Source organism: Panthera uncia, chromosome A2, assembly GCF_023721935.1.
Source record: "Panthera uncia isolate 11264 chromosome A2, Puncia_PCG_1.0, whole genome shotgun sequence".
Classification (NCBI taxonomy): Eukaryota; Metazoa; Chordata; class Mammalia; order Carnivora; family Felidae; genus Panthera; species Panthera uncia.
The window spans coordinates 12,146,598-12,165,790 of NC_064816.1; the positions used below are offsets into that span (position 1 = coordinate 12,146,598).

Genomic DNA, 19,193 nt, shown 5'->3' on the forward strand with positions numbered 1-19,193 from the left:
AGCTCACTCTTGCTCACCAGGAAGCCCCTTCTGGATGCGACCCCACCCCCACCCACTTGACGGGCATCCCCATGCCCTGGACCACGGTCCACTCCTGTCCCCCAATGCAGACTCCTCCTGACCTGCCCCAGCAGCCCTGACAAGGCTCACTGCTGACTCCAGGACACCTGCCCCCATGGCCCTGAGACCCTCACCCACACGTTCCTTGCCTCATCATGATCGCTCATGGCCCTTAACCAGACCTGAGTCTCCAACCCCAGAAATGACCCTGCCCAACATGCCCCCTCTGCTCAAACTTCCCTTCCTCTTCACAAGCCTTCATCAACATGTTATATCACATTCACTGCCTCCCCTGGGAACTGCCTGTCTCCCAAAGTGGTTACCCCCATCCCCTCGCCAGCGTCACTCCTGCACCAAGGCGCCTCGCTTCCCAGGGCCCTCACCTAGGATACGACCCCTCTCATTCCTGCACCCAGATACCACTGGCCCACCAGACTTCCCTCTGGCCTAGCGGGCCCTGAAATTCACGCAGCAGATGGCCCCTCCCCGTGATCCCCCAACCAGCCTTAGACTCACAACTGGAAGCTCTCGTTGTACTTGGGGGCCCAGCTGTTGTTCTTGGATTTGGTCGCAAACTTGCGTTTCTTGTCGCTGAGCTGGGGCCCGATGATGTTGACCTCGATGAATGGCCGGAAAATGCCAGAAGTCTGCCACTTGAGGTCATTGGCCGCCACCACTGTCGGGGGGGAAGTAGAGGGTAAGACTGTCAGGGTCCTCTCTACGCAGCTGTGGTTTTCAACGCCTGTCTGAAAAGCCCCAGTCCCCGCAATATTCCCACAGCTAAGTGCGGCCATGTGACGAAGTTCCAGCCGGCGAAACGGGAGAGGAAGTGATGTGTACAACTTTCAGGTTGGGGCTTAAAGGGCCGGGAGAATGCGCTACACGTTCTCCTTCTCCTAGCTGCAGGCTGGGATGCTGGTGGGTACTGAGTCCTTTGGTACCTTATGGAGGAGGAAAACATTAGAGATGTAAGTGGAATCAGAGAAGGTAGGGATCCCCAACACTGGAAAACCTCCACGTCAGCTCCGGGCTGATTGTCCTCGGAGTTAGAGAAAATCGCATTCTGTTTTGTTTAAAATTTTTTGTAATGTTTATTGATTTTTGAGAGAGAGAGAGAGAGTGTGCAAGCAGGGGAGAGGCAGAGAGAGAGAGAGAGAGAGAGAGGCACAGAATCCGAAGCAGGCTCCAGGCTCCGAGCCCTCAGCACAGAGCCCCACGTGGGGCTCGAACTCACGGACTGTGAGGTCATGACCTGAGCTGAAGTCAGACGCTTAACGGACTGAGCCACCCAGGCACCCCTCATTCTATCTTGTTTAAACCAGTGGTATTTTAGGCCTTGGTTAAAACAACCGAGTCTGTTTTAATCTAAAAATAAATAAATAAATAAATAAATAAATAAATAAAAGCCAACAAAAAGAAGGCTGAGCGGAGGAGGGATGGAGAAAGTGGAATTCAGTCCCATCACACTGTTTGTACCCCTGGATCTAGCCATGCCTGAAAGAGCTTTATTTCTGGAATTGTTTAGTTTTATGAAATCTTTTTTTTTTTTTTTAATAACAACTATTTTTCTTGATTAAGCTCGTCTGAGGGTGGTTTCTGTCATAGGACTAGCGAATCCTGGAGAGGGCACTCTCCCTCCCAACTCAGACTACTCACCTTTCACAGTGACCTTGTGCTCCCCGGTTCCCGGATGAGTGAAGAGCTCGACGTGGACTGAAACTTCACCCACAGGGTCTTCCACACCCGAGCCTGGGCGGGGTAGGGGAGGATGCTTGGCGTGAGCTCCATTCCTCCCACCCACTTAAGGGACCTGGACCACCTCCCACCCACCATGTGCTGGCGGCACTGGGCCATCAGCCCTGACAGGGTTGGCACTGAGGGTGGGGCTGGGATGGCACGTGGTCTTAGGAGGCCAAGAACGCTGGGTTCTGCCCCTTCACTGCCTTGCTGTAGGGTCTCAGGCGGATCTCTTAACGTCTCTGAGTTTAACGCACCTGCCCCCCATTTTTCTCAGGCCAGTGATTGCCGCCTGGTCGAAACTCATCCTGGCAACACCTGACCCCCTAGCTGCCCGGGTTTCATTTTCTCCTTTGGGTTGTCACAGTGCCAGACTCTTCGGGTTCCCATCCTGTACACTAGCTGAATACACCAGAGAATCTGTCCCACCTCCTTAGCCTCCATCCCGTCCCATCCCCCACCATCACATGCCTGGACTATTGCAGTAGCCCCCTTCTGAATCCTCTTTTCTCAGTACACCGGCCAGAGAAATCCTATTAAGTTAGGTCACTTCCCTCCTCTGCTCAAAAGCTTTCCATGGCCTTCCGTCTCACTCTGAAATGATCGAAGTCCTTTTTGTGATCTGCGAGGTCGCTCCCAATGTGTCCTCGCTATTCCCTGGCCTGCCTCGTTTCTCTCCACTCTCACCCTCGCTAACTCTGCTCCAGCCACGTGGGCTCCCTGGCTGCTTCTCCAAAACACTACGATAACCCGACCCGACCCAGAGTCCTCACTTCTTCTGAGGCGACAGCTTGCAGGCTATCTTTTCTCTCCCTCCCTCAATGCCATTCCTCTTTTCAATAGAGAATCTCAAGTTTCCATCGAGAAATACCCCCACACCCACCTCAGATCTTGGTATGGCTAAATGAACCATGGCTGCCCAGAGCATTCCCTGCCCACAGTTGCAGTGATTGGCTCCGGAATGGTCATGTGACCCACGCTGGGCCAATCAGAGTTAGCTCTGGGACTTTGGCTGCAACTCTGAGGAAAGACTCTTCGGTGCTAAGCTAGCAAGGCTGTCTCTGCCCAATGGGGGGAAGGCCTACCTCACAGATGTCTCAACAGGGACCAGTGACCAAAGGCATTGTTAGAGGCTCTGGATTCAGCTATTATTGGTGTCAGCGTAACCCTTAATCTTTCGGTTCCAGGCCCACAAATTCCCCAGTCTGCCTCTATTTCTAGCTACCAGGAATGCCCTGACTGATTGGTTCCGATGGGGGTCATTGAAGGAGCAGCTTAACACTCTCTGTCCCGTCCCTCTCTCTGTGGCTCTGGAAAGGGCATCCTGTGGGGCCTGAAACCTGTGACCGCCAGCACCCCCACCAGGCCCCTCCCCTGCCCCTCAGGAAGCTCCCCACACCTTGAGCGCCCCATGCATGGGGGAGGAAAGGGAGAGTCAGGGGTGGGTGCCCAAGGTTAATCCGGGTTACCTGGCATTGGGTAGGAAGTGACTGAGGCTCAGGGGGCAGAGAGGCCTGGAGACCCCCATCACCCCACTGCTGGGGCGTGCACCCCCCCATCTTTGCTGCCCACCCCAGGCCACCTTCCTTGTCATTTCAGGCTTCGGTCCCCCCTCCCCCCACCAGTCACATGCTCAGCCTCACCTCCCCCACCCCCCAAGGCTGATGCTTCACAGCAAGCTCAATCCGGGCCAGACTGAGGGTGCCAGGGGGGGTAGTTGGGCAATGGTGGGTGGGGTGAGGGGTCAGACCATGGCCAAAGCTAGTAAGAAGGGGGAGGAGGGCAGTGCTGGGCGCCCCCATCCCGTAGTTTGCTGGCTCCAAGGGGAAGGGTCTTTCTGGGGCTTCCCTGTGCGTACCCCAATCCCATCCCTCCCCGAGTATCTTCCCGTAGGGGAAGGTTCCTTGGGCAAGTGGCTTAATCTCCTTTGAGACTCAGCTTCCTCATCTGTGGAATGATGGACCATCCTGGGGGGCAATTGGGAGAGATCTTTTCAAAAATCCCTGAGAAATGCTTCTTGGCACAAGCGCTGGCCCAGAGTCAGAGCCTGAAAACTGTTAGTTTGCTATGCTTGGAAGAATGACATCAGTAATAATATTAATTAATTAATTAATTAATAATAAAAGTAACAACGATACACTCGCTGGGAGCTACTGCATGTGTGACAGGTCAGGAACTTCTCTACACTTAATTCATCTAATCCTAAAAACAATCTTATGAATTAGGGCCCCTGACGGTTCCCATTTCACAGATGAGAAAGCTGAGGCTCAGGGAGGCGACATGCTCCCTGCAGGCGTCCGGCCCGCCCAAATGGCGGAGCTGGGATCATAGCTCACTGGGATCTGAGCCCACTCTTAACCGTGCAGGCGCTGTCCGGGGGACCGGGATCTGGCTTAAGAGATGCACCTAGGAAGAAGCGGATTCCGACTCGAATCGCTTCTCCTTCCCCACGTGGAACCAGCAAGCCGTCCTTCCCCCTCATCCACCTAGGCCCCCACAGCCGGTCCGGCCTGGACGGGGCCCGGCGGGCCGGGGAGGCGGAAGGACGGGCCTTTTACTAGCCGGGGCCGGGAGGGGCGCAGGCACCGGGCACCGGGCGGGCGGCGGAGGCACGTACCCTTCTCAGGATAAATGTCTTCACTAAGGGTAAACCTAGTCCCTTTTCCACCATGGACTAATCACGGGGGAAGGTGGAGAAAGGAGGGAAGGGAGGGGTGGGGGGAGAGACGAGCGAGCGAGAGGCGAGGATGGAGGGCGAGAGTGTACGTGGCGGGGAGCAGGGGAGGCGCGGAGAGGGGGCGGCGAGTGAGAGGGAGGAGAAACAAGAGAGAGAGAAACGTCAGCTGCAGACGGACGGACAGACAGCCTCCCGCTCCGGGGGGGGGGGGGACACCAGGGACACTAAAAGCAGCAGCTTGGACTGGGCACGAAGCTGAGCACAGAGGCCTGACGCCCAGGGAGCGCCCCGGGCCCTGGGCTGACTGGAGGGGAAGGGGGCCGCTCCCCTCACCCCAGCTTCCGGCTTGCGGGCAACTCTCCCTCCTACCCCCCTGCCGGAGCTAAGCCTGGGTCAGCGGCCAAACATCTCTCCCCGGTCTTAGGGCCCGTTTTGAAAAGGGCGGGTCCTCAGGGAGGGGAACTAGGACCCTGGAGTCCTGCTCCCCTCAGCCCCAGCTGCTGTGTGGGAACTCAGAGAGGGACAGGAGACAGAGACAAGAGGAGAGAGAGAGAGAGAGAGAGAGAGAGACAAAGCGAGAACTTGAGAAATGGAAACCCCCTCTCCGTCCACTCCTCCAGGTCGGGGCCCCGCCCATCCCCGGGACAGCCAATCATTCATTTGCCGCGTGACGTCATCTGCCCCGCCTCCCCCCGCCCCTAAATGTCAACCACCCCCTGGACCCTGCCCTTCAAAGCCGCGTCCCTTGGTGCTTTCAGTCGCTCCCTGGTCCTGGCCTTTCAAAGAGGTCCCGCCCCACAGCTTTCAATCCCCTCCTGGCCCCGTGAGGTCATAGATTTTCCCCCAGGAAATGCCAATCACCTCCTGGCCCAGTGACGTCAGAAGTCCCGCCCCCACGAGTTGTTGATCCCTCACTGGCCCGGTGACCTCACGGAGCTCGCGAGCGCCGAGAGCTGGTCAGTTGCCCCGGGCCGTGACGTCACAGAGGCGAGTCAGTGGCAGCCTCGCTGGGTAGGGGCTGGGTCGCCGCGCGCTAGGCCGCCGCTTACCCTGGGCCGATTGCGTCTGCACGAAGGTCTTGATGAGCAGGTCGGTGGCCTGCGTGTAGAGGGACAGGGCGTAGCGCAGGGACTGCAGGTCTGGGCTCTTCTCCAGGAAGGTCTTCTTGAGGCCCACGCCACCTGCGTGGAAGTATTGCTGTGGAGGACGGGGTGGGGAGAGGTGAGACCAGTTGGGCAGCCCCAATCCACCCTCCCCAACTCCGCTGCCCTCCGGTGGTGACGCGCCCCGGATGGCCTGGGGGCCCTCAAAACACCCAAGTCGTGCTCTCCACTCCCCGACCTCCAACCCTGTCCCAAAACCACGGGTGGGCTTCCAGCACTCTCAAAGTTAATACCCATGCCTCCTGCCTCTCCCCAAGCCTCTGTGGCCCCAACCCTGAAACCTCCCAGGCTTCTCTCCAAATGTCTTCCCCAGAACGTACCTGCCTCGGGGTCTTTGCACTTACTGTGCTCACTTATGGGGAGTCCCCCCCCCCACTTCAAACACCCCCATTTTGCCATGGTGGTCTTCCTCTGGGTAAGGTCTCGAGGAGCTTTCCCTGACCACCCTCCTTACTGTGTTGCGAACCCTGTTTCACTATAATTCTCTGTTGCAGCAAAAAATGTCTTCTAGAGTAATTTTCATGCTTTTTGTGTCATGGAGACCACAGTGTTCTTGCACGGGCTGGTCCTCTGCCTGGAATGCTTTGTTTGCTTTGCCTTGTGAACTCCTACGCATTCCTCAAGACCCACCTCCCACATGCCTTCTTTCAGAAAGCCCTCGCTTCTCCGTTCCTGGGCTCCCTCAATTCCCATCCTCCCTTCTACCCGGCCCTGACCCCACAGAGCTGGGGCTGTCCCCCCTGAACCTAGGGCTCCTCGGGGCCCCGCCATCAGCCAGCCTGGAGCTGACAGAAGAGTCATCAGGGGGTGTTTGTAAATTGGATACATTGAGGTGGGTTCAAGCCTAAGTCACACGCTCTGCCTGCTCCCCCTGGGATGACACAGGGGTGGGAACTCTCACCTTGATGGTGTCCAGGGCCAGCTCAACTACTGCACACTGCTTCGGGGTCAAGCTCTTGGCTTCTTCTCGTACCATGTGGTCCTGGATGAATGGAGAGAGGGCCCGGGTGGGCAGACCCACCTTAGGGATCTGCCTGTCTATGGGCCTCATCCCTGTAAAACTCTGAGGAGTTGGAGAGTGGGTCTGTCTTTTCATCACGATGTCCCTGGTGCCTAGCATGTGAGTGGCACACAACAGGGGCTCAATATTTGTTGAATAAACGACGTGTACCCTTGATCAAGCTGTATCTGAAGCCGAACTTTGCACATCTTTGCAACACAGTGGAGCAAATCAATTATGCTTCCGTCAGTCTGAGCAGGGTTTCTGTCCCTTGAGCATGTCACCATTCTGGGACCTCTCCCCCCAGGAAGCTTCCCCACCCCAATCTCCTGCCCCCACCCCTGGCCTCACCTTGAGTTTAGACAGCTGACCCAGTTCTTTGGCTGCATTGAAGATCATCTGGGTTCCCTGCAGGTAACAACAGTCACAGCCAAGGTGAGCGTGGGGGTCCTCCAGACCAATCCCCACAGCCTTACTGACACCCCAGCCCGGGACACGATCTTAGTTTTTGTCCAGAGGCTCTGGGCAGGGCAATGGTTGTGTCCCAGGGACAGAGGCCTGGAGCTTCCCCCTCGGAAAGTGCTGAGCAGGAGGTGGTGACTTTGTCCTTGCAAATCCCAGTGTGGGCGCACTACCCACCCTCTCGCCTCCCTCAGGACCCCAGGTTTGTGGGACAGAGACGACAGAATGGGCAGCGAGGGGCCGTGGGTGTAGGGAGCCGTAGATGGTGTTTGTCGGTATGGGATGGGCTTGCCAGCCCGAAGTCAGGGGTTTTGAGAAAACTAGGGGATGGGCTCTAGTGACCCCCGCCCCCAGCCTTCCCCGCCCCCTCCCTGGGCCCATTCCCTGTGTGGGCGAATTTCCCCAATAATCTGGGTGGCTGTTAGTCTGACCTTGTAAAGGGAAGAATCCTCCCCACCCACACACACCTCGGTACCCATCCCCCACCCCACCCAAAACAGACGCCAGCAAGATGGCATCCTGGTTATGGCCCCGATGAGCCGGGTGGGCCTGGGTTCAAATCCCAGCTCTGCTGTGTGGTCCTGGGCAAGTCACTTAACCTCTCTGAGCCTTCCCATCTAGTTGGGGGACATCGTATCCACTTCACGGCTTAGATGGGGCTCAATCTGTCTTTGTTCGCTGTTATTATCATTTGGTCTCAAGGTCATGTGCAGTGCTGGGGGCAATGGTCCTGCCGCCTCCGATCGCTGTGCTGGGTGACCTGCGGCATGTCCCTGGCCCTTTCTGGGCCTCAGTTTCCTTCCCTGGTTCACAGGGGCACCTACGCTAGCTTGGGGGATGGGGGAGGCCGAAGTGTCAATGAAGTAATGAGTCCTGCGTTTACTGGGCCCTGGGATGGTCCGGGGTCCTGAGCAGGGCGAGGCAGGGAGGAGGGCCATTCATAGCTGGGATCTTTGGAATCGTGTGGAGGGTCGACCAGCTGGCCGATGGGAGCTGTTTTCATTCCTTGTCTGTGATGACCGGAGGCTGTCATGAGGTACAGTGACTCAGGAGCCCAGCCGTCTGGTCCTTGGTTCCCCCTGCCACCCTCTCCTCCCCTCCTGCCTCCCCCCCCGCCCGCTGCCCCTCGCGAGCAAACCAGACAGACAAAGGAAGAAGAGACCACGGATGGGTTCACAGTGCGCCCCCCCGAGACGGCACAGACCACAGAGGTGGAAGGAGGCACGGGGTGGGGAGGGGGTGAGGGGGTGGGAGCCAGACAGACAGTGACGGGCTGGTCTTACATCTGAGTGGCTTGGCAATTTCACCCTGCCCTGTGGAGAGAATCAGGCGGAGGTCAGAGTTTGGGCGGCTGATGGGAGGGTGCTCACTGGGGTTTCCCTGCCCCCTGAAAGCACAGTTCCACTCCCCGGCCCACAAGCTGCCCTCCCCCCCCACCCCAGCTCCTGGGTCTAACGCTGGGCCCCCTCCTCAGCTAGGCACCTTCCCTCGTCTCCCACTGGGAGCTGGGGGGCTAGACGCCCGGACTAGCCAGGAGGCTAGAACCAGCCCATCACCTGGGGACAGCCTGCCCAGGGATGAGGCGCCTTGGGGAGGAGGAGAGAAGAGAAAGGGCTTGGGTTTCTCTCCTCCCCCAACTCCCAGGACTCTTCCCTGGGAACCCTGGCTCTCAAAGAAACGTACTTCTAGGTACCACAAGTTCCCTCAGTGTAGAGAAACGCACCCAAGCACATCCACGCAGGTGCAGAGAGTTTATGCCCCCTCATACACACACACCTGGATCAGCATACAACACACACACACACACACACACACACACACACACACACAGAGCTCACACACTAAAATACACACGTGCACTCCCAAACGCTTGCACACTTGTGCACAGTCACACACATCAACCCACACACTCTCACCCCCACACGGATGCACTTGTATGTAAATGGTGCCCCCCAAAAGGGCTACATGAGTGAGTAGGGAAGCCCTACAACCCATGTTCATGTAGCAGAGACCCCTCGTGTGCGCTCACAGGGATGACAGTTCCTGCGTGAATTGCACAGCAAGGGCAACTGTTCGTGTGCTGCCACAGCTCCCGTCTCCTTACAGCAAACACCCGTTAGAACAACAACAAAATCTACATGAACAAGGCATGTCTCGGTCGAGGGCCACGGTCCAGCATCTGGGGCCCTTCTTGAAGCCACAGAATTTCAGCGGAACCCAGCGCTGAGATAAGCTCTCTGGGTCTTGTTATGAGAGGGAGGGAGCTGTTTGCATACGTTTGTGTACACATTTGCCCACAGGTGCACCCAGACTCCAAGCCATGTCCCTGAAGAATCAACTCGTCTCTGACTTCTGGTTGTGTGGGAGTTGGTTAAGACACCTGCCTTTTACCTGTGATCCCCAGCTGACCTTCCTGCCCATGCCAATGAACACACACACGCACACACACACACTCGGACCCCAGAGCTCAGGACCTCAGCACAGATGAGGCCCTCATTACCTTTTCTAATCCCTTGCCATGTTTTCTCAAGAGGGTGCCCTGCAGAGACAATGTCACAGGGTGATCAACCTGGCAAGCCATGTGGGGTGGGAACCCAGGGTGATCACATACGTACTCATGGGGACAGGAGGTAAGGGGCATCTTATACCGCACAAGGGGCTGATGGCTGGGTTGCATGTGTGTATGCCTCAATGATCAACTCTTAAAGGCTGTAAGAGAGTCAGAGAGACAGGGAAGAGAAAGAGGAAAAACAGCAATACAGAGCCAGAGAGAAAGAAGTCACTGCCAAAATATAACCCATTTACGTTTACTGTATATATGAGGATCTTGTTTCTTGGGTCAACAGGAGAACAAATGGGCTCCAAATTCAGACAGACCTGAATTTGAAACCTGACTCTGGCCTACATTTACTACGTGGCCTTGAGCAAGTGACTTCTCCTCTCTGAGCCTCAGCTTCCCTCATCTGCAAAATAGGAACAATAATATCCACCTCACTCAAAGGGTTGTCATGAAGGTGGCCTGTAACATCAGCTATGAGGTCTGGCATACAAGGAATCATCAATAAATGTGAATCCCTGGCCCCCTGGGTGGCTTAGTCGATTGAGTGTCTGACTCTTGGTTTCGGCTCAGGTCATGATCCCGGGGTCATAGGATCAAGCCCCACACCGGGCTCTGTGCTGAGTGTGGAGCCTGCGTGGGATTCTGTCTCTCTCTCTCCCTCTGCCCCTCTCCCCTGTTCATGCCCCCCACCCCTCTCTTTAGCGGGGATGGAGTGACTCCCCTTAGCTCCTTGCTGCCACCAAGTGGTTACAGCCAAAGATCCAGACTGCAGCCACCAAGAAGTGAGACGAGTACGAGTATGTGCGAACTTTGGACAGGTGACATCTTACGACGACCTGTCTTGCCCACAAAGGGAGATCTCTGCCCTCCTATGTGTCTACATATTGCCTCCGCCAACAATAATATTAGCTCTAATTTTAGTGACCACACAGCCTAAGCTAGTCACGGAGATGAGCACTTTAATGCATCATCCCATTTGGTTCTCATCACAACCCTCAACAGAGTTACTACAGTTAACCCCTTTTTCCAGACAAGGAAGTGGAGGTTGAGAGGTGAAGTGACTTCCCAAGGTCACAGAGAGAGTGGCTGGGCTGGGATTTGACGCCAAGATGGCCTGACACAGAGTCACGGATGCTACCTCCCACCTGGGTGCCTGGGCGTGTGCCCGGGATTCATGTGGTCGTGGGGTGGGGCTGGGAAGGCAGAGGTGGCAGGAGGGTCTGCACTGAACATTCGAGTGGGGACCCAGATGGCGAGGGCCTGTATTTTGGGAGGCTGCTAGCAGTTCAGAGCCCAAAGGGGAGGTCAGAGCGACTCCGTCGACTTTTAACCTCCTTCTAGCTTCGGGGAGAGACTGATAGCCTGCTGGAGTCTGAGAATATGGGAGGAAGGGTGATTTCCAACTAAAGGACGAGGTCAGATGGGAAGGTCCTGGGCTCGGGGTTTGGGGTTTGGGAGGCGGAAGGTAGGTCCTCTCTGCTTATAACGGGGCGGGGTGGGCGGGCGTGGCCTCCCTCCCTCCAGGCCCCGCCCCCTCCCCATGCCCCGCCCCAGACAGACACAGGCACATCTAGGCGGGAGGTGGGACAGTGGGTGGGGGGCCGGTGGGTGAGGAGGGGGCGCTGGGTGGGGTGGGTGCAGCCACGCGGTGGGCCGAGTCCAGACACAGAGCGGACGGACAGACAGACGGACAGAAGGGCCTCTACTTACGATCATCTGTCAGCCACGATGGGGGCGGGGCGGTGGGGGAGGGGGGAATAAGTCACCATGAGTCTCCCAGGAAGGTCAGGGAGGGGGCGGAGACGGCACCGAGGGGCGGACCCCATGCCCCTGCCCAGCCCAGAGGAGGCAGGCAGGTGGTCGGAGGTCCGAAGCCTCCCCCACCAGGGTTGCCTCCTGGTGGCCCTGCCCATCCTCCCCAAGCCCCCCTCCTGTCCACCCAGGAATGCCCTCTCACTCTGTGCTGTGCCATGAACCCGTGTGCCATTGCTGTCCTCAGGCCCCCACACCTCCCGGGAGGAACCCACTCCCAACCACGCCCCACTGCAGAGGTCTCGGGTCCCCCACTCCCTCCTGGAAGCCTGATCCCTGGGGATCACGATCTCTGGGCTGTTCCCAGAAGGGTTCCAGAGGCATGGCCCTGGTCTCTGGATGAATGCTGACCTCTGCTTGACTTCTCTGACCTTGGATGCTCTCTGTGACCTCTGATTGACCTCTGGGAGCCCTCTGTCTCTGATCTTTGAAGTCCATGGTGTCTCCCCTCCTTGTCTCTTGATTGACCCCCCCAAGAGCCCTCCGATGAACACACTGACCCATATGCCCTGTGTGATCCATGGATGGCCATGAGCCCCAAACTGACCTCTTTATTTTCTGGCTGACCTCTGACCTTCGTAAGCCCTCCTGACCCACGGGCGGCTTCTATGTCCCCTTAGACATCTCTTAACTCTACTTGACCTCTTTTTATATATCTGACCCAGGAATGACCTCTTTGACTCTTTGATGACTTTTGACCCGTGTATGACCTCTCTGATCTTTGAATGGCCCCACTGACCTCTGAGCCCCAATGCCTTTGGCATCAAGTTCTCTGGGCTCCCACAGGGGAGGTGGCCCAGGGATCCCCTGTGGGCCTCACCGTCTGGTCGGTGAGGGGTGGCAAGACGATGGTCTTCTCCATGGTGTTCATGACCAGCTTCCATAACTCCTTCAGCACCCGCTTCAGCACCGTCTTCTCGCAGATTTTGGCAAAGAGAGTCAGGCTGGAAGTGAGGGGCAGATCTGAGAGACAGCCCAGCTGGCCCTTAACCCACAGAGCCCCTTTCCCTCAACAAATGTGGGAAAGGACTCCATGGACCCACCAGAGGGCACAGAGCCTCTACAGGGACCCCTGGATGGTCAGCCTGATGGAACTATGGTGTATGATACATGTGAAGAGTGAATGGCAGGTGGACAGGCCAGCAGGGGCCAGACTGGAAGGGGACTCAACACCTGGGAGGAAGGCCTGGGCCTTCGGATGAGGGCAGTGGGGAGCCATGGAGTGTTCAAGAGAGACACAGCCAGACTTTCCTGTTGGAAAGAACAGAGTGGGGGGCAAACTAATAGGAAGGCTGAAGACTAGGGACTGTGAGGGGGCTGGGGCCATGCTCAGGAGAGAGGGAAGGGGAACGATGGGAAGAGGGAAAACAACAGGGGCGCCTGGGTAGCTCAGTCAGTTAAGCGTCCTACTCTCCGTTTCGGCTCAGGTCACGATCTCATGGTTTTGTGAGTTCGAGCTCCACATCGGGCACTGTGCCGACAGCGTGGAGCCCGCTTGGAATTCTCTCTCTCCTTGTCTCTCTACCCCTCCCCTGCTCACACTGTCTCTGTCTCTCTCAAAATAAATAAATAAAACTTAAAAGGTTTTTGGCAAAAAAAAAAAAAAAAAGGAAGGAAAACAACAAAGAATCCGTGATTGGATGTATGGGGATTGAAGGAGACAGGGTAATCCACCATGATCCACCCAGCAACTGACCCACCCATCCAACTATCCCTCCCCCAACTTCCTTTAATGACCCCTCCATATTTTTCCTTCCCCCTTCCTCCCTGGCTCCTTCCCTCCCAACCATCCTTCCACCCATCCATCCATCCATCTGCCTACCTCCTTTCCTTCCTTCTTTCCACCCTCTCATCTACACTTCCATCCACTTATTTCAATCGATTGATCCATTCGTCCACCCATCCATCCATCTTCCTATCTCCTTTCCTTCCTTCTTTCCACCCTCTCATCTACACTTCCATCCACTTATCCTTATTTCAATCGATTGATCCATTCGTCCACCCATCCATCTATCTTCCTATCTCCTTTCCTTCCTTCTTTCCACCCTCTCATCTACACTTCCATCCACTTATCCTTATTTCAATCGATTGATCCATTCGTCCATCCATCCATCCATCTTCCTATCTCCTTTCCTTCCTTCCATCCTCTCATCTACACTTCCATCCACTTATTTCAATCGATTGATCCATTCGTCCATCCATCCATCCATCCATCCATCTTCCTGTCTCCTTTCCTTCCTTCTTTCCACCCTCTCATCTACACTTCCATCCACTTATCCTTATTTCAATCGATTGATCCATTCGTCCACCCATCCATCCATCTTCCTATCTCCTTTCCTTCCTTCTTTCCATCCTCTCATCTACACTTCCATCCACTTATTTCAATCGATTGATCCATTCGTCCATCCATCCATCCATCTTCCTATCTCCTTTCCTTCCTTCTTTCCATCCTCTCATCTACACTTCCATCCACTTATCCTTATTTCAATCGATTGATCCATTCATCCACCCATCCATCCATCCACCCATCCACCCATCCAACCACCATCCACTCACCCTTACAAATATTTCCTCACCAGTCCTTCCGATCATTTACCCACCCATCTTCCCATCCTTCATACCTCCACCCACCCATCCAAACCATCCAACCACCACCCAGGAAACATGCCCCTAGTGTCCCCTCCAGGTCAGCCCTGGGTTTCTGAGGTCCCATCCCTGACCACCCCCTGGCCGTCTCAGTCCACCCAGCCTGACTCACTTGCTGTCCAGCAGGTCCATGATGGGTTGCAGCACATTGTCAGCATCCTGGGCCACGCTGCTGCAGGCACTGGCTGGCACGTTGCCCGTGCCCTTCACCTGGCTGAGGATGTCACCCATCTGCTTGACACACTCCTCGATGTGTGGCTGGAAGCTGGGGGCACAGGGGGTGGAGCTCAGGCCAGGCTCTCCAGGCCTCCCAGAGAAAGGGTCAGGTGAGGCCTCAAAAGCTGACCCGTGGACCTTGATGTTTTATCCCAAGCATCACGGAGGCATGGCATATCACTGAGCAGGGGAGGGGATGGTGTGGAATAGCAGAATTGGGCACTGTGCTGAGACATTTACTTGTGTTGTTTATTTCATTGCACAGTCCTACCCAGGCACTATTATCATCCCCCACTTTATAGATAAGTAAAGTAAGGTTCAGAGAGATTGAAGGACTCACCCAAGGCTATATAGCTAGTAAGTGGGAAGCCAGGATCGAACTCAGGTCTAACTCCAAGCCTGAAGTCTTCACCACTAACTACATCTGCTGAGTCTCTGGAGGCCCCAGGCTCAGAGGTCTGGGGGCTGCCCCCCTCTTGTCTGCTCCCAGCCCTAGAGGTGCCCCCACCTGGTAGCAAACACCCGGCTGAGCTCGTCCAAGACATTGTTGAGTTTCACCTGGAGCTCCTTCAAGATGTCACTGGCCTCAGCATCCAGCTGAGGAGGGAGAAGGGACATTAGATCAGGTTTACAGAGCATCCACCTAAGTGGGGCATTTGCCCATCCAACCCGGGGAAAGAGATCCCAAAGGGCTGGGGAGGAAACGGGCACAGATAGTGAAGCTTCTTGCTTGGGTTTGAGGGAGTGGTTGAGCTGGAATTCATCAACAGCCTGCAGGGACACAGGGGAGATGGTGACCCTGCCCAGGCCTCGCCTTACCTCTTTTCCTCCCATGGCTTCGAACATCTTCTCCAGCTGCACTCGGAGCTGCTGCGTGTTGTTCATGAGGATGCAGGGCTGACGGTGCAAACAGAGCAGAGATTCAGGACTCAGGATCCCTCCCCAGAGCCTCCCCCATCCACTGCCGGGGACCCTGGGATGGTTTCAGGGTCTGGGTCCAGAGAAAGCTGGGGTCCCATAGGGTCATCTGAGAATGGAAGACAGCCTTGGGATCAGATTCCTGGGAATGTTGGGGAGGACAGTCTCTGGGGATTGGCAGGGGGAATCAGGGCTCAAATAGCTTCTCCCCTGGGGCGGGGCTGGCTTCTGGGAGTAGCAGGAAGGGGAGAGTTCTTGTCACACACCTATATTCTCCTACGTGGTCTCAAAGCTTTGCAAGCTCACATCCATACACCCTGAAGGCTTCATTCACAACAACCAGACTGACACACTGAAGGCACGTGCCCTCACCTCCAGATCCCCTCAGACACACACAGCCAGGTACACAGACACACACAGTTGGACATACACAGACAGAAGTATCAGAGCCCAGGGAAGGATGAGCCCTTGGGGGTACAGAATGGGGATGGGAGGGGACAGGACAGGGACCCCCAAAGGTCACCACTTTCTCCTTCTCCTTGGAGCAGTAAGAGGCGAAGTCCTTGGAGATGATGTCTGCATACTGGAGGAGCACATTACTGATGGTCTGGGGAGGATACAGATGTGGGGGAAGAACAGGAGCTGGAGTTAGGCAGGCCCATCAAGAGCCACTAGTGAGATCAGGGATGAACCCAAACCCCTATGAGCACTCAAGATGGACCCATTTGATGGGCGAATTCTCCACCCAGGATGACCATCACAACCAAGAGGAGACACCACCAGGTAAAGATGATTATTTTATGTAGAGCCAGCTTTTTCACAGAGCAACCAACCATCATACTAACCCAGCTCCAAGCATGAGCGCGACTCAACCCCAAATGGAATCCCAATTCTTACTTGCAGTCCTCAACTTCAACCCAGCCTAAAGCCAATTAGCTGGAACCCTCAAACCCAGTTGGATGGTCTTGACTTCCAAACTCACCCCAAGACCCACCCAAATTCTACATAAATCCCAACACTCACTCCAACCTCAATGCCAAATGGAATCTCAATCCCAATAGTAACCTTAAACCCAACCCCAACTTCAACCCCATCTTCAACCCTGACCCCAGCTCCAAATTCAACTCCAACTGTAACCACAACCCGGACCTCAACCTCAACCTAAACACTGTCCTCAACCACAACTCCAACACTGATGTCAACCCCAACTTCAATCCCACTGATATCACCAACCCCAACTTTGACCTCAGTCCTAATCTTAACCCTGCCCCTGACCTGGACCGCAATCCCAATCTCAAGTGCAACCCCAACCTTGACCCTATCCCAATCCCATCTCTCCCCTGGACTCCATTCCCAACCCCACCCACACTCCCGCACCTTGGCAAAGCGCCTCATATAGTGCCCCACGATCTGGGGGTCAGGGCACTCGAGTTTCTTGATGATCTCAAAGCTCTGGTTGAGCTGGGAGAAGACGTCCACCACGGAGCAGGAGAACAGAGCGTGCTCTGAGGTCTGCTGGAACTGCAGGGGTGGGGAGGCCATGAGGGAAGAGAGGGGTCAGAGCCAGACAGTCCCTAGAGTCCAACCCTCCCACTCTTCATGGGGAAAGCCAGAGACCAACTGCCCTGGGGTGAGATGGACACTGTGGAAGGGTGACTTAGAGGCGGACACAGAGACTATGGATAGAGAGAGTGGGGCTTCCAGCTGGACGAACTCTTTCATTTGTTGAGTGAACAAAAAACTTTCAAAATCATGAACAAGATGAAGACGGTAGTCACCTTTCAGAGACTGGCTTCATCTCAAGGGAAAGTTTTGCCTCCATATTGGATCCCAATGGACCCCAGAGGGAGCAAGACCACTGTGGGCAGACTAGGGGCTTGGTCATGGGTCAGTCTCCTCACCCCATCCTTCTTGTCTCGCTCCAGGGCCCCATGCAGGAAATCCCGGGACACCTCCTCATTCTCATCCAGCCACTGGATGACAAAGGGCTCAAACCACCTGGAACAGAGAGCAGGAGTGAGGTCTTGCCACCTCTTGTCCCCTGGCCCTCTGCTTTGCCTGGTTCTGGATGGTACTTGGGCAGGTCCTCCTCTCCCTTGAACTCACCCTGTGGCCTCCGGTGGGGGGCTACTCCCTGCTTCCCTACCCCACCAGGCCTCGGTTACTTCAGCCATGAAATGGACCTCATGACCACTGTCAGAGAAAGGCCCATACTTGCAGGAACCATGGTTCAGATAAACGACCCATGGGTAAGGGCATTTACTCTCTGGGATCCCATTACCTGTACAACAGAGGAGTATCTATCCCACAGTGCTGCTGTGAGCGTGAATGACACAACGTATAGTAGGTCCTCGGTAAATGGTGACCACCATCCTGCTCTCCAACACAGCCCGTGAGTCAGACATCCAGAGTTCAAATCCTGGCTCCGTCACTTATTGGATGTCACCTTGGGCAAGTCCTTCGGCATTTAACTCTCCATTTCCTCATCCACAAAATGGGAATTATAACGCTCCCATCTTATAGAATCGTCAAAAGGATTAAATGAGAAAAGGCACATAGGACTGCTCAATGCAGTTCCTGATACTTATGAATATTAATTGGGCTATAGGAGTCCATAGTCTAATGGCTGAAAATAGAGAATACTAGGTTTGCACCCCACTGTGACCCTGATGCCTAGGGAACCCTGACTAGGTCAGCCCTCATCTCTGGGCCTCCGTCTAGCTGTCAGCACTACGGTTCTGGCCTGGGGCAAGGGACTTACGCAGGGTACTCAGGCACGCGGTCCTTGAAGGCAGGAAGCTCTGCCACATACTCGTTATATAGCCACTTGACCTTGAAGTGTAGGTTCATGTAGTCAGCACTCTTACACAGGCGATGCTTGTCATGCTCTGGTAGGGGGAGAACGGACGTGGCTCAGTCAGGTAAGTCTCCACCTTCTGTCTTGGCAGCACCTGCTCTGGCCATCACAGGTGTCCAACCTCAAGCTTGAGGGTCCAGGACACTCACAGCCTTGGAGGGGATACTGAGGCACAGCTACCTACTGTAGCCAGGCTGGCAGACATGGGAATTGTGTGTGTGTGGGGGGGGTACTTACCCTCCATGGCATACTTCATGTCCTGGGCAAACAGGTTCCACATCACTTCAGCACTGATTTTACCCACGTTCAGCTCCTGGGGAAACCTGGTGAAGGTCATGGAAGTATGAAACCTTGGCAGATGGAAGCAAGATGGCACAGGCTGCTTTGGCCTTCTGACCCAGAGGGTAGTGCAGGACAGGCAGAGGGATCTGGATTCAAGCCCCCTCAAAGCCACTGACTTGCTGAGTGACTCTGAACCGAAGCCCTGCTTCTCCCTGAGTCTCCATCCATCTATCTCTCCATCCCTCCATCCACTCATTCACCCAGTCATCCATCTTTCTACCCATCCATTCACTCACCCATCTGTCTATCCACTCACCCATTTCTCTATGCATCCATCCATCCATCCATCCATCCATCTCTCCATCCAATCAGCTATCCATCCATTCCTTTATCTACCCATTCATCCTTCCACCAATCTATCCATTCATCAACCTGTTCATCCATTCAGTATATCCCCATCCCTCCATCCATCCATCCATCCATCTATCCATCTCTCCATACAGCCATCCATCTCTCCATCCAACCAGCTATCCATCCATTCCTTTATCTACCCATTCATCCTTCTACCAATCTATCCATTCATCAACCTATTCACCCATTCAGTATATCCCCATCCCTCCATCCATTCATCCATCCATCCACCCATCCATCCATCCATCCATCTCTCCATACAGCCATCCATCTCTCCATACAGCCATCCATCTCTCCATCCAACCAGCTATCCATCCGTTCCTTTATCTACCCATTTATCCTTCCACCAATCTATCCATTCATCAACCTGTTCATCCATTCAGTATATTCCC

General features: G+C 55.2%; 1 protein-coding gene across 1 annotated transcript in view; it reads right to left on the reverse strand.

Moving 5' to 3' along the window:
- UNC13A (unc-13 homolog A) overlaps nucleotides 1–19,193 on the reverse strand; it is a 39,138-nt gene that overhangs the window by 3,079 nt on the left and 16,866 nt on the right. The window contains exons 14-27 of the mRNA XM_049640197.1: nucleotides 18,346–18,431; nucleotides 18,013–18,139; nucleotides 17,153–17,249; nucleotides 16,629–16,772; nucleotides 15,775–15,858; nucleotides 15,153–15,230; nucleotides 14,842–14,930; nucleotides 14,230–14,382; nucleotides 12,292–12,415; nucleotides 6,989–7,045; nucleotides 6,539–6,619; nucleotides 5,524–5,671; nucleotides 1,717–1,809; nucleotides 577–736 (exon numbers count right to left, since the gene is read on the reverse strand). Of these exons, the coding sequence (XP_049496154.1) occupies nucleotides 577–736; nucleotides 1,717–1,809; nucleotides 5,524–5,671; nucleotides 6,539–6,619; nucleotides 6,989–7,045; nucleotides 12,292–12,415; nucleotides 14,230–14,382; nucleotides 14,842–14,930; nucleotides 15,153–15,230; nucleotides 15,775–15,858; nucleotides 16,629–16,772; nucleotides 17,153–17,249; nucleotides 18,013–18,139; nucleotides 18,346–18,431 (1,521 nt within the window). The remainder of the gene's footprint in view (nucleotides 1–576; nucleotides 737–1,716; nucleotides 1,810–5,523; nucleotides 5,672–6,538; nucleotides 6,620–6,988; nucleotides 7,046–12,291; nucleotides 12,416–14,229; nucleotides 14,383–14,841; nucleotides 14,931–15,152; nucleotides 15,231–15,774; nucleotides 15,859–16,628; nucleotides 16,773–17,152; nucleotides 17,250–18,012; nucleotides 18,140–18,345; nucleotides 18,432–19,193) is intronic.